The 14275-nt window shown below is 42.7% G+C and overlaps 1 protein-coding gene across 1 annotated transcript; it reads right to left on the reverse strand.

The window, feature by feature from the left end:
- Window positions 1-265: 265 nt before the first annotated feature.
- On the reverse strand, window positions 266-11858 carry SSX4 (SSX family member 4; the record flags this gene model as incomplete). The annotated part of the gene is made up of 4 exons (XM_056128619.1): window positions 11784-11858; window positions 11036-11150; window positions 10429-10515; window positions 266-369 (listed from the first exon to the last, which is right to left on the reverse strand). Coding segments are annotated over exons 1-4 (381 nt in total), but the record flags the coding sequence as incomplete, so codon positions are not given.
- Window positions 11859-14275: the final 2417 nt, after the last annotated feature.

Consider the following 14275-nt stretch of genomic DNA (forward strand, 5'->3'; position numbering starts at 1 on the left):
ACACCAGGCAGTGCTCAGGGATTACTCCTGACTCTGTACTCAAAGATTAGTCCTGGTGGGCTTGTAGACTATATGGGGTGCTAGGGATTGAGCCTGGGTCGGCTGTATGCAAGGCAAGCACCTTACCTGTTGTACTATCTCTCCAGTCCCATTTTTATTTTTTCCAGGAGTTTGGGGATGCGTTGAAAGGTCACTTACACAGTTAGTCCTTGTTTTCCTCCTCCTCTTTCTTCTTCTCCATCTCCTCCTCTTCCTCCTCCTCCTCCTCCTCCTCCTCCTCCTCAGGATCACTGATCTCTTCATATGCAACTACATACTTTCTTTCCCGCAATGAATAGGCACAGGAAGTATTTCTCCCTCTTCTGTGCCCTAAGGTAGAGAAGAGTTGGTAAATTTGGGTAGGGTAGGTTTGGGGAGTTTTTGTGAGCCCTGGGTTGGAGCTATGGTACAGTGTGTAGGGTGCTTATCCTGCCCATGCAGTCGAACTGGGTTTGATCCCCAACACCCCATTTGGTCTCCTGAGCAATGCCAGGAGTCACTCCTGAGCACAGAGCAAAGAGTAAGCCCTGAGCACCTCTCTGGGTATTCCCCCCACACACAAAAAATGAAGACTCCTCCTTCCCAAGAAACTATAGGTCTTTTAGAATATACTATTTTCCAAATTTTCCATTTCAGAGATGTTGATCTGTTATACTTGTATCAATATAGTCACTATATGCCAAATGCCAGTTCAAGTCTCAGGATCCTCTCATGGACAGGCTCAGAATACAAATTTTTTAATTTACAGAGCATTCATTCATACCTTCTTTCATTCAGTGTGCATTATTGCTATTATTGTAGTTTAGATAACAAGTTTACAATAGTGTTAATGATTTTGGTCTTGATGTATGGTTACCACATCTCACCACCACTAAAATACCCAGTACTCTCCTAGAGAAGTCCTCATGTTGTGTTTTTTTGTTTGTTTGTTTTGGGGTCATACCCAGAGGTGCTCAGGTCTTACCTGACTCTGTGCTCAGGGATCACTCCTGATAGGCTCAGGAGACCAGATAGGGTGCCTGGGTCAACCACATGCAATGCAAATGCCATATATGCTGTGCTATGGCTCCGCCCTCACAAAGTCCTCATGTTACTTCTGGTCTGCTTTTTAACTCCACCTCAGCCCCAATTTGGTAATCTCAGTTTATCCAGGGTGAAGAATTTGTTACATATGATGCCTTCTATTCCCTTGTTTTGTTTTTCTATACCACAGATGAATGAGATTATCTGGTACTTGTCTTTTCCCATTTGACATACATACTTCATTTAACATGGCACCCTCGATTTCCATCTATGTTGCAGTAAACTGCAAGGTTTAATCTTTTCTTTCCTTTTTTTGTTTTTTGCTCTTTGGGCCACACCAGGCGATGATCAGGGGTTAAGCCCTGGCTCTGCACTCAGGAATTACTCTTGGGGGTGCTTGGGGGACCATATGGGATGCTGGGAATCGAACCCGGGTTGTCCATGTGCAAGGCAAACGCCCTACAAGCTGTGCTATTGCTCCAGCCCCATCGAAGCTCAATTCTTATTTTTTTGAGAAATGTGCATATTGCTTTCCGTAAAGGCTGAACAAGACAAAATCCCCACTAATAGTGAAAGAGGATCTGTTCTCATAACATCTCTGCCATAGTATGTTATTCTATTGTATGTATTGTATGTCAGGCATGAAGCTCAGAACTGGGGTTTCAGTTGTGAGCATGACATGTTCCTAGATTAATCTAGTTGTATTTGAATACCATTCAGGTTGCCATATTTTCAAGATTTAAATCAGTGCTTTAATCAATGCTTTAATCAATGCCCAGCATCCATCCCCCGTGCCTAAGTCACACTTGAACATATACCAGGAAGCCAGAGGAGTTGTTCCCAAATCATTTTCTCTCACTTAAGGTCTTACCCTTTTGATCAGAGTCACAATCTTTTCCAGGAGGGCCATTCTTCTTTGAGTAAGCTGGCTTCTGATCATTTACTTCTTTTTTTGACTTCCTGGGTATCATCTCTTCAATCTGAAGCTACATATAAATGTCTCAATGACCTTTCTCTAGTGGTTTAGATTTATAAAGTCTCATTATAAACAGTAGAATTGTAGCACTGTCCACCCATTGTTCATCGATTTGCTCAAGCAGGCACCAGTAACATCTCCATTGTGAGATTTATTGTTACTGTTTTTGGCATATCGAATACGCCAAGGGGAGCTTGCCAGGCTCTGCAGTGCGGCTGGGATACTCTTGGTAGCTTGACAGGCTCTCCGAGTGGGATGGAGGAATCGAACCCGGGTCGGCCATGTGCAAGGCAAACACTCTACCCACTGTGCTATCGCTCCAGTCCCATAATAAACAGTACCTTACAATAATCAACATCTCTGAAAGATCATAACCTTATCCTTACTTAGATAATGAGGAACCTGAGAGTTTAATAGGAAAAAAATGGCTGGAACCATTTCCTAAAATGGAAAGGGTAGTTCCAGCACTAGAATTTTGGTCTTTCACATTCTCTTCCCAGACTGACTTTCTCACATGTAAGTGATAATGTGGCCTGTATAAAATTTAGGGGGAAATAGCGATAGAAGATTATAGAATATCTGTGAAAGAAAAAGTAACTTTGAAAAAATATAAATAATTGCAGATAGCAAAATGAAGTTCCTAGATAGCTGCTGGGAGAGTAAGTGTAAAAAAGTCCACAAGAAGAAAACATCCAACCCCATCAAAAAATGGGGTGACGAAATGAACAGAAACTTTCCCAAAGAAGAAATCCGAATGGCTAAAAGGCACATGAGAAAATGCTATACATCACTAATCATCAGGGAGATGCAAATCAAAACAACAATGAGATATCATCTCACACCACAGGGACTGGCCCACAACCAAAAGAACAAAAGAAATCGGTGTTGGCATGAATATGGGAAGAAAGGGACTCTTCTTCCTTCACTGCTGGTGTGAATGCCGACTGGTTCAGCCCTTTTGGAAAACATTATGGACGATCCTAAAAAAAATAAGAAATTGAGCTCCCATTTGACCTAGTAATACCACTCCTGGGAATATATCCTGGAGAGGCAAAAAAGTACAGTCGAAATGACATCTGTACTTGTATGTTTATTGCTGCACTGTTCACAACAGCCAAAATCTGGAAAAAATCCTAGTGCCCTAGAACAGATGACTGGTTAAAGAAACTTTGGTAGATCTACACAATGGAATACTATGCAGCTGTTAGAAAAGATGAAGTCATGAAATTTGCATACAAGTGATTCTACATGGAAAGTATCATGCTAAGTGAAATGAGTCAGAAAGAGAGGGACAGACATAGAAAGATTGCACTCATCTGTGAAATATAAAGTAACAGACCGGGAGGCTAATGCCCAAGAATAGTTGAGATAAGTACCAGGAGGTTTGCTCCATGGCTTGGAAGCCGGCAGCACATGCTGGGGGAAAAGGCAGCTTAGAGAAGGGAACTCCAAGTAAAGGGAACAGTACGCTCGGGATGGGAGATGCGTGCTGAAAGTAGACTATAGACCAAACACGATGGCCACTCAATACCTCTATTGCAAACCACAACACACTAAAGGGAAGAGAGAGCAAAAGGGAATGCCCTGCTACAGAGGCGGGGCAGGGGCATGGGGTGGAGGTGGGGGTGAAAGGGTAACTGGGATCATTGGTGGTGGAGAATGGGCACTGGTGGAATGATGGGTACTCGATCATTGTATAACTGAAACCCAAGCATGAAAGTTTGTAAGTCTACAAACGTACCCCATGGTGTTTCACTAATAAAAATTAAATTTAAAAAGAGTTCAAAAAATTTTTAAAAAATTAAAAAAGATAAAATGACCAGTTTATCCATAAATAAATAAATAAATAATCAACTATGAATAACTTTGTGTCTCATGGTGCCTTAATAAAATAAAATTTGAAAAATAAACCCCAAGTAAAACAACACCAAAGTAAAACGCTTCTGTACAACAAAGGAAACCATCAATAAAATAAAAAGTCAACCAACAGAAAGGAAGAAAATAATTGAAAATCATATAATTCATAAGGGGTTAATATCCAAAATATAACCAAAAGCAGTCACACGACTCAAAAGCAAAACAGCAATCTTAGTTTTAAAAGAATTGGGCAGAAGAGGTGCCAGAGAAATAGTACAGAGGGTAAGGAGCTTGCCTTGCATGTGGGTAATACATGGTACCCTATATGGTTCTCTGAACCCAGCCAGGAGAGATCCCTGGACACAGAGCCAGGAGTAAGCCCTGAGCAAAAACTGGGTATGCTCCTCTCCCCCCCCAAAAAAAACCCAACAAAATGGGAAGAAGCTCATAATAGACAATTTTTAAAAAAAGATGGCCAAAATGTATATGAAAAGATATTCAATATCACCAATCATCAGGGAAACAAAAGTGAAAGTTACAGGGAAATTACCTCACACCTGTCAATATGACTCTTCAAAAATATAAAATTTGGGGGTTGCAGATATAGTATTGAGATTAAGGAACTGGACTTGCATGTAGCTGACCCAGATTCGAGCCCCAGCACTGAATGATTCCCTAGCACTGTCAGGAGTGATCCATTTTTTTAAATTGAATTACAGTGAGATGCACAGTTACAAAGTTGTTCATGATTGGATTTCAGTCATATCATGTTCAAACACCCATACCTTCACCAATGTATATTCCTTACCACCAATGTCCCCAGTCTTTGCCTCCCCCTCCACACCGCCTCTATGGCAGGGACTTTTCTTATCTCCCTCTCCCTCCCCCACCCTCTGAGTACAGAGCCAGTAGTAAGCTCTAAACGTAGTCAGGTGTGGCCTCCAAACCCTCTAATAATAGCACTGTAGCACTGTCCTCCCGTTGTTCATCAATTTGTTCGAGTGGGCACCAGTAACGTCTCCATTGTGAGACTTGTTGTTACTATTTTTGGCATATCGAATACACCACGGGGAACTTGCCAGGTTCTGCCGTGTGGGCGGGATACTGCGGAGGAATCAAATCCAGGTCCGTCACGTGCAAGGCAAACGCCCTACCTGCTGTGCTCCAGTACTCTAATAATAATTTTTAAAAAGGGGGAAAATCCATTGATGAACCCAAACTGAATTATAAAAAGTAAAATAAGTAGGACATTAAACAATAAATACTGTACAATCTTACATGAGGTATCTAAAATAAACATTGGGACCAGAATGTGGCTTTCTGGTAGAGTAATACCATACACGTGTGAGGCCCTGGTTCTGATTCCCGACACTGTCAAAAACAAAAAGAACCTGAGAATTACAGACAAGGGACAGTGGTACATGCTTCACTTGTGCTTGCTATAATATGGCACTGTATGTGCCCCCAGCACTACAAGGTGTAGCCCAATCACCCCAGGCTTAAGCAGCAGAGCATCACTAGCCTGAGCATTGAACCATCTGTCTAGGTTGGCTGAGTATGGTTGGGGGTAACCCTGGGGCCCCTGGATACTGCTTGGGAGGCCCAAAAAGAAACACATTTAAAAAATAAAACTGAACTATTGGGCTGGAGAGAGCACAATGGGTATGGAGCTTGTCTTGCATGTGTCTGACATCACTTCAAATTCCACATACAGTCGCCAGAGCCCTCCGTAAGTGATTGCTGAATGCAGAGACAGGAGTAAGCCTTGAGCATCCTGTGCTGGGTTTGGCCCCAATACCCGCCTCAAAAAGCCTCCCAAAGTGGTAATAATAAAAATTAATGTTTTAGCTTATTATTTTTTTAATGTAGGAGTACTGGATGTTTTAGCTTATGATCTTTTGAATTCTCTAGTGTCTTATAGAGACATGGGCCATGCAACCTGCATATTCATTTACTCTTCTAGAGACAATCTGCAATTGTGCAATCACTTATTCAACTAATATCCAGAAATTTCTAGGGGTGTCCCTAAAATTTCAGTGATGCTTGGGGCACAGTTGAGGTTCTGAGACACAGCAGGGTAAGTCCACAGTCCGAAAGACCCCCAAACCAGACTAGAGGGTCCATGAAGATGAGGGAAGAGAGACAGAGAGACAGAGACATAGCCAGAGACATAGCCAGAGACAGAGACAGAGGCAGAGACAGAGAGACAGAAAGACAAAGAGACAGAGAGAGAAACAGAGACATACAGACAAACACGAGCTAGCGCTTCCTGGAGTGAGAGTGGATGATTAAAGGGAAATATCAGCAGTATCTGAGGGGATCAAGCCCTTGAGCTATCTCTGAACTTCATAAACATAAGAAAAAATGACTGAATTTGGAAATGTTTTAGAGCTTTGGATTAGGTCATTGTTTTTCAGCTATTTTGCAACAAGGGGTCATATTCCCAGGAGTATCACCAAGGGAGCCACGGGTGAAAACCGTGCATATGGATGCCTATGGCACAAGACTAGGGGCCAAGAGGTAGGATAAGGGATCCACAGTCAGAAAGAGGTTGAGAAATACTGCATTAGACTACTTCCACTGTCACTTGGTCTCAGGCAAATTAGTTAACACTTCTGAACTATATGTAATAATAATAACAACATCCTCATTACTTGGGAATAATAACAGTAACAAAGTCATGAAAGTTTTATTTAGGTAAAGGTAAAGGTAAAGGCCCTCCCGTTGATCATCGATTTGCTTGAGCGGGCCCAGTAACGTCTCCATTGGAGACTTTGTTGTTACTGTGTTTGGCATATCTGCGGGCGAGATACTCTCGGTAGCTTGCCGGGCTCTCCGAGAGGGGCAGAGGAATCGAACTCGGGTTGGCCATGTTGACTGCGTGCAAGGCAAACGCCCTACTGCTGTGCTATCGCTCTTAATCCATGTGAATTTAAGATAATATCTTGCATCATGATGGTAACAAAAGAAGTATCAGCTCTCAAAATTGCTGTTAATTTTTACTAAGCTACTGATACTACATCAGATATTATGCTAAAGAGAGGGAGGTAGTGACAGCCAGGACACTTTTTTTGTGGGGGGATACACTCAGCAATGCTCAGAGCTTACTCCTGGCTCTGCACTCAGGGATGACTTCTGGCAGGCTTGGGATATCATATACGTTGCCAAGATTGAACCTGGGTCAGCTTCATACAAGGCAAGTGCCAGGCCATTTTTGATTCTGTCACTTACCAGTATATACATCCAGAGAGATATTAAAGGTCTTATAGACTTGGGAGATACTCACCCTTACAGTTTTCTTCTGTTTCCCTTTGGAAACTGCCTTAGATTGATTCTCTAGAAAATAAATAAGAATTTTCATTTGTTGGCAAATAACCCCTCAATCCACAGAGATTTCTGTAGTATCTGGGGAATTATCCAGCAGAGAATTATGAATCCACTCATAGTCAAGGAGCTAGTTTGAGACTCATTTGTAAATTATCTTGAGTAATGACATGCAATATTAGGAGCAACAATTCATAATTTTCCTACTGATGGTTTATAAAATGTGAACTACATCAGTGGTGTTGGGTTGAGGCATGTGTAAATCACAGAGCCAACAATACTGTAAGCATGAGACCCAAAATACAGTAATTAAACTTAATGTGATTGCTAGGGCTGGAGAAATAGTACAACAGGTAAGGCACTTGCCTTGCATGGGGCTGACCAGAGTTCAATCCCCAGTACCACATATGGTCCTCTGTGCATCACCAGGAGTGATCCCTGATCACAGAGCCAGGAATAAGTCCTGAGCACTGCTGGGTGACCCAAAAATCAAAAATAAAAAGGAAAGAAAAAAGAAAAAAAATTGCTTAGAGCTGGGCTGAGTGGTGGGAGGGAACTTGGGGACAGTGGTGGAGGAACTGATGTTGGAATAGTGTATACTTAAACCTCTATTGTAAACAAATTTGTGAATCACAATGCCTTAATTTTATAAAGTGTCAACTAAACCCCGCGCGACATCTTATTATGACATCTTATTATCTCATTCCTACTTTGGACAAACTGGCAGGCTACCGAATGTAGCCTGCCCACACGGCAGAGTCTGGCAAACTCCCCGTGGCGTACCCAATATGCCAAATACCAGTAACAATGATGGGTCTCATTCTCCTAAAGAGCCTTGAATATAATCTCAGGGCTAGGATGAAGGAGACGTTACTGGGGCCTGCTCGAGGCAATCGACGATTAACAGGATGATATGTGATTGTGATTGTGATTGTCAACTAAACCCCATCATATCCTCATTATATTCCTTTAAATATTTTTACTTTTCTTTCCCAAAGAAATACATTGATTGGCTGGGGAGTTGAACTGCATCCACTTAAAAGAGGTGTGACAACTAAAGTCTAATGTACACTTGACAATGGTGGTGGGACTGGTGCTGTAATATTGTATACCAAAAATGAAACTAAAACTTTGTAAATTAATAACTTTGTAAATTATGGTTCCTTAATTAAAAGGGGGTATATATATAAATAAGTTAAAAGGGTTTTTGGGGGGGATGCTGGAGAGCCAGTAGATCAGGTAGGGTGTTTGCCTTGCACACAGCTGACCCTGCTTCAATCTCTGGCACCTAATATTGTCCCCCAAGTCCTTCCAGGAGTGAACCCCAAGTTCAGAGCCAGGAGTAAACCCTGAGCACATTTTTCAGCCTTTTCACAGTAATTGTAAACTTTGTGGAATGTGGCCTGTTTAGCTAAGGGGAATCATAAGTCTATTTTAGAGAGTTTGATCATTTTGACCCTGTGTTCTAACTGTGCTATTTGAGTAGAAGAGCAAGTGACCATCCCCTATCTCAAACATACAGAGTCCTAGTATCATTTTTTGACCCTATGTTGCTCAGTGACAAGTAGTAAGGTTGGGTGTGTGTGATCACTCTATCAAACCTCCTTCCAAGCCTAACACAGACAATCAGGTAAAGCTTCGGGTCATTACCTAATGTGTGACCCTGAAAGATCTTTTTATTTAACTTTTTCATAAATATTTTGGTTCATTAAAAGTGTTTATCAAGAAAAAGAACTTTACAAAAATTAATGTTGCAAGCATACAGAAATTCACAGAGAATGATACTGGAGACTTGGGTGAGTCTAGCCAGATCTCAACATTGGCCCACTACTTGAGATTGTTTTGAGATCTTTATTCGAAAGAGAAACAAATGTTATAAGCCAGCCATAGCTGAGATCACCTGTGCAGACCTCGAGATTCCTGGCTTCCTCATTCACAAATCCATTCCTGAATTTGATGTGATTTAGTCTCAATCAGGTTTTCACATATTTTTGGTGGGTGGGGGGTGGGCACATTCAGTTGTGCTCAGGGTTTACCTGATTGTGCTCAGGACTTATCCCTGGCACTGCACTGAGGGATCACACCTGGTGGGCTTGGGGTACCATATGGGATGCTGGGGATTGATCCCAGGTTATCGAATGCAAGGCAAATTCCCTCCCTTCTGTACTATCGCTCTGGTCCCTAATTCAGGTTTTTATACATTTTCCATTATGGGCTGGAGCGATAGCACAGCGGGTAGGGCGTCTGCCTTGCACGCAGCCAACATGGCCGACCCGAGTTCGATTCCTCCGCCCCTCTCGGAGAGCCTGGCAAGCTACCGAGAGTATTCGACATGCCAGACACAGTAACAACAAAGTCTCCAATGGAGACGTTACTGGGCCCGCTCGAGCAAATCGATGATCAACGGGAGGGCCTTTACTTTTTATTTATTCATTATCTATAAAAATATATAGTCACGAGGGCCAGAGTACAGGGGTTAAGGCACTTGCCTTGCATGTGGTTTACTCTAGTTTCATGGCCAGAACTGCATATGGTCCCTTGAGCACTGTCCCCAGGAAGAAGTTCTGAGCACTGTCAGGTGTGGAATATGTGTGTGTGTGTATGTATCATATGTGACAGTGGTCGAAACAGTATACCATGTGTGGACTAGGTGTGCAGTAGGCTATAGAATCTAGGTTCAGATGATTAAACTCTATGACATGTGCAAAATGATGCATTTAATGCATTTGACACATTTCTCAGAACATCATTAAGCAACGCATAGCTATATATTCTGTTTCCCATGGTTATTTTTGTGTAAGATTAAAATATTTTTGTTATAGTTAAGGTAACAGATTTACAACAGTGATTAACACTTATGGTTTTTATACATACTTACCATAGTTACCTCGATACCAACAAAGGGCCCAGGGCTCTCCACCAATATCCTTATGTTAATTCTAGTTCACCTCTTCATTCTTCCCTCCGTCCCCCTTACTTGGTAATATTAGTAACTCAGGACCATAGATTATGAAAACCTATGTTCACAGTTTTAGGTTTCAGGGTTTTATATGAATGACCTCTGACTCTACCTAATTTCTGCATCTATGTTTTTCACTCAGCCATGGTACTTTTTAAGGAAGCAACTTCCTAAGACTCTGTCCCAAGCAGCTGCATCCCAACGCAGAAGAAATTAAGGGAACCCTTTTGAGGTCTCTCCTGTAACTCACTCTGATTCACATGTTTAGAAGTATGTCCACAGAAATTTATAGCTGAATTATTATGATTCATGAAAGCTGGAAGGGAGACCTTGAAACCTGGAAAGAAGCAGAAGTTTGGTTCTTTAGAGACAGTTTGAGAGGGCAGGGAGATTGATCAAAGATCTGGAGCATATGTTTTGCATACAGAACGCCTGGGTTTGATTGCAGTTACACCTGGTCCCCTGAGCATTCCCAGGAATGATCCTGAGCACATAGGAGGTGCGTGGCACAAAACCAAGCAAGTAAAAAAAGAGACTGAAGAATGCAGTGTGAGATGCTGGGAGGCAGCATGAACAACAAAGCTTACCACTGTGACAGACTGTGTTGGTACAGGAATTCTACAAGGACCAGTAGAAATGTGTGGGATCTAGATATGAGCATCTCTGGGGCAACTCCTCATCCCCCACTCCCGCCCGAGTCCTACAAAGGCTGAGAGGACACAGTGCCCCAAAGCTTCCCTGAAGAAAAGGAAAAACTGGTGCACTTGCTGCTGTCGAAGCATCAAGTGCGGTGTGTAAAGGAGCTAAAGGACGATTGTGTTTTCCCGAGACTTCACTGGACCAAGAAAGTTTGTTACCAAGCCCCGACATGATCTCATAGTTTCTCTTCAGGTATACACAGGTGGTTTTCTCGGAGTACAGCATATTTTTCCATTGTTTCTCAGAGAAATATTTAGAAATATCCTCGAAGGCCTGGAAAAATATATAAATTCCAGTTGCAACTCAATCAAATATGTGGTTATTCAAGTGGGATTGCTTCCTCTTCCATAAGATCTCTATACTGGGTCTATAATTTGGAGATATGAATCCTTCCCAGTTGGGGCTGGAGAGAAAGTATAGTGGGAAGGTTGCTTGCCTTACATGCAGTTAACCTGGGTTTGATCCCCAGCATTTCATATGTTCCCTGAGTACTGACAAGAGTAATTCCTGAGTGCGGAACCAGGGGTAACTCCTGAGCATCGCTGGCTGTGGTACCAAACAAACAAACAAAAAAATCCATCCAAGTTAATAAAAAAAATCCCTCCAAGTTAATCATTGCCAACAAGGGGACATGAGTAGCATTCTCTAGTCTCTCCCCCTCCTGGCATTCAGTAGGTGCTTAAAGCTGGCAGCACTCTTCAGAATGCACTGAGAGTCATCAAATGCAGGTCAAGGTGAGAGACCTGTTTGAAAAATACTGGAAGTGGAAAGTTTTGGAGTCTCTGGCTTTCATGGTGATATCCTGATTCTTATCTCCTCGAGTGCCTCCAACTTCACCTTCTCAGAAATCTTATCAACCCAGCACAATCCCCTGGGCCTCTCCTCTACCCCTTCTAGATCACTCACCTTGGATTTCTTTTCCTGTCGTCTGTGCTTGTGATCCTGCTGGCCAACTTTTTCTAAGAGGCTGTTTTTGCTCATGGTGCTGGAAATGCACTGATGTCAAAGGGACCAGGTCTGAATTTCTCCAGTCATAGGTACGAAGTTCCTGTAGAGACAGAGAATCACAGAGGGAAAGCCATGTCATTTGATGGAATAAAGGTTCTATTTTCTTTTCTTTCCTTTGGTATGTTGAACCACATACCATGGTGGTGCTCAGGTTTTATTCCTGGCTCTGAGCCCAGGGATCATTCCTGAAAGTGCTCAGGGGACCATATGGGGTGCTGGGATTGAATCTGGGATTGAATCTTGGTTTAACACATGCAAGGCAACCACCTTAATCCCTGTACTACTGCTCTGGCCCCTTCTCTACTTGAGTGTAGTTTTATTGAGGGCATGTGTTCTGAACTTAAGTGGTGGGGGAGGTAAGTCTCAGAGATTTTGTGGTGTTTATGAGCTTAAGTTTGTGGGAAGGAGAGTCTTTGTTCTGCTGGAGAAATGAAGATGACTAAACTGAGTGGTTCTGAGACTATTTACTATTTTCAAATAGGAAGTTAGTGAAGAGTGTTGGCATCTCTGTAACTGCAGGACTAGCCATTCTCAAGGAGAGACCTTGTTAGATTTAGTAATGCAATCTGGCACTCTCGGAACTCATGTTAAAGGTTATTGGGGCCGGGCAGAAGCGGTAGCACAGCTGCAAAGATGTTTGCCTCCCACACGGCCCCCTGTGTTCGATCTCCGGCATCCCAGATGGTCTCCTGAGTACTACCAGGAGTAATTCCTGAGTGCAGAGCCAGGAGTAACCCCTGAGCATCGCCAGGTGTGACCCAAAAGCCACCCTCCACCCCCCGACCCTCCCCAAAATAAGGTTATTAGGGAGAGTAAGTTTCAGAATTTTTGAGGTCAAGACTGTTGTTTTCTCTCAGGGGAGATCATAGAAGCATGTTTTAGGTAGAGACGATGATCTACAGTGGTGAAAGTTTAGGGGCAGCTGACTCATTTGCGCACTTGAGATTTGGCTGTTTTAGAAAGAACAATTAGGGAATTTCACAGATTGAAGACTCTTTTCACCACAGCCTGGTGAGAATGTTTCCGCCTCCCATACTCCATACTGCTCGTTTCTGACCCAGGCGCTCCCGCAAGGCTTTAATTGGTATCTCTCATTCCTAAGAAAGATCTTGAGAACACTGCGAGACAGGGCAAAAACCCAACCTCTTGAGATAGAGGCTCCCAGCTTTCCTAACTCCCCCCATTAATCTGTCCAGGGAAATTCGCAGAAAACCTACCGGCCTCGACAAGGAACTCTGGGTAGAGGGGAAAAAATCCCACAATTCAGCGATCCATGGCAGTTGACCAATAAGAGCAGTTAGCGAACTTGATCCGGAAATCAGAGATCAGGGTATGGGAAGTACACGTGAGGTAGATATAGGGTCTACGAGTCTGGGTTGCAGGGACTGTAAGAGCTTTTGCAAAGTGGGCGGAGACTGATTTGCTGGCTGGAAACGAGACTGTTACTAGATGTCAGCAAACAGAACTGACCGTCCATGTTCCATAGGTCCATAAGTACGCATGCTCACATGTTCTCTTGCCATTGGGCTGTGCTTTAGTTTCATTTTAACTGATAGTACTGACAGTGCAAATCCTTCCTGTAAACCTCCTGCAAACTTTTTTTTGAAGCTTTCTAGCATTTCCCTAGTAACTTAATTTTTTTTTTCGCTTTTTGGGTCACACCCAGAGATGCACAGGAGTTACTCCTGGCTCTGCACTCAGGAATTACTCCTGGAGGTGCTTGGGGAACCACATAGGATGCCAAGGATCGAACCTGGGTCCACCGCTTACAAGGCAAACACCCTACCTGCTGTACTATCACTCCGGCCCACTTAAATTTTTTTAAAGTTTTTTTTTCTTTAATCATATCCACAAAGTTGTTGTTGTAAGGTGATTACTGTTCATAGATTCTAGGAATTAGGATCTATTTGATTATTTCTTTTAAGGATTTTTTTTTTAGTTTTTGAGCCCACACAGTGGTGCTCAGGGGTTACTCCTGGATTCTTGGTGGTGCTTGGGATACCATATGGGATGCCAGGGATTCAACCCGGACCTACCACAGACAAAGCAATCATCTTATCCACTGTACTATTTCTCCAGCCCCAAAGATCTGACTATTTGTGTGGGGTTTTTTTTTCTAACAGAATTATATATTCACCACAAAAATGTTTGCAGTCCATTCCCAAATCTCTCAAGCCATTGCAGTGCCAGCTGAAATCTAAAAAGCGCAACAACTTGAAAGTACCACATCTCATCATCTAAACTAGTTATGGAGAGAGTCATGAAAATAATTCAATGGCTACAGTGCATACTTTCCCTGCTGGAGGCCCTGGTTTGATCACCAGCATTACATGATCCCCTGAGTACCACCAGGAGTGTTTGCTGAGAACTGAACCAGGGAGTGCCCCCAG

This window comes from Sorex fumeus, unplaced genomic scaffold (genome assembly GCF_029834395.1).
Source record: "Sorex fumeus unplaced genomic scaffold, SorFum_2.1 ptg000065l, whole genome shotgun sequence".
Classification (NCBI taxonomy): domain Eukaryota; kingdom Metazoa; phylum Chordata; class Mammalia; order Eulipotyphla; family Soricidae; genus Sorex; species Sorex fumeus.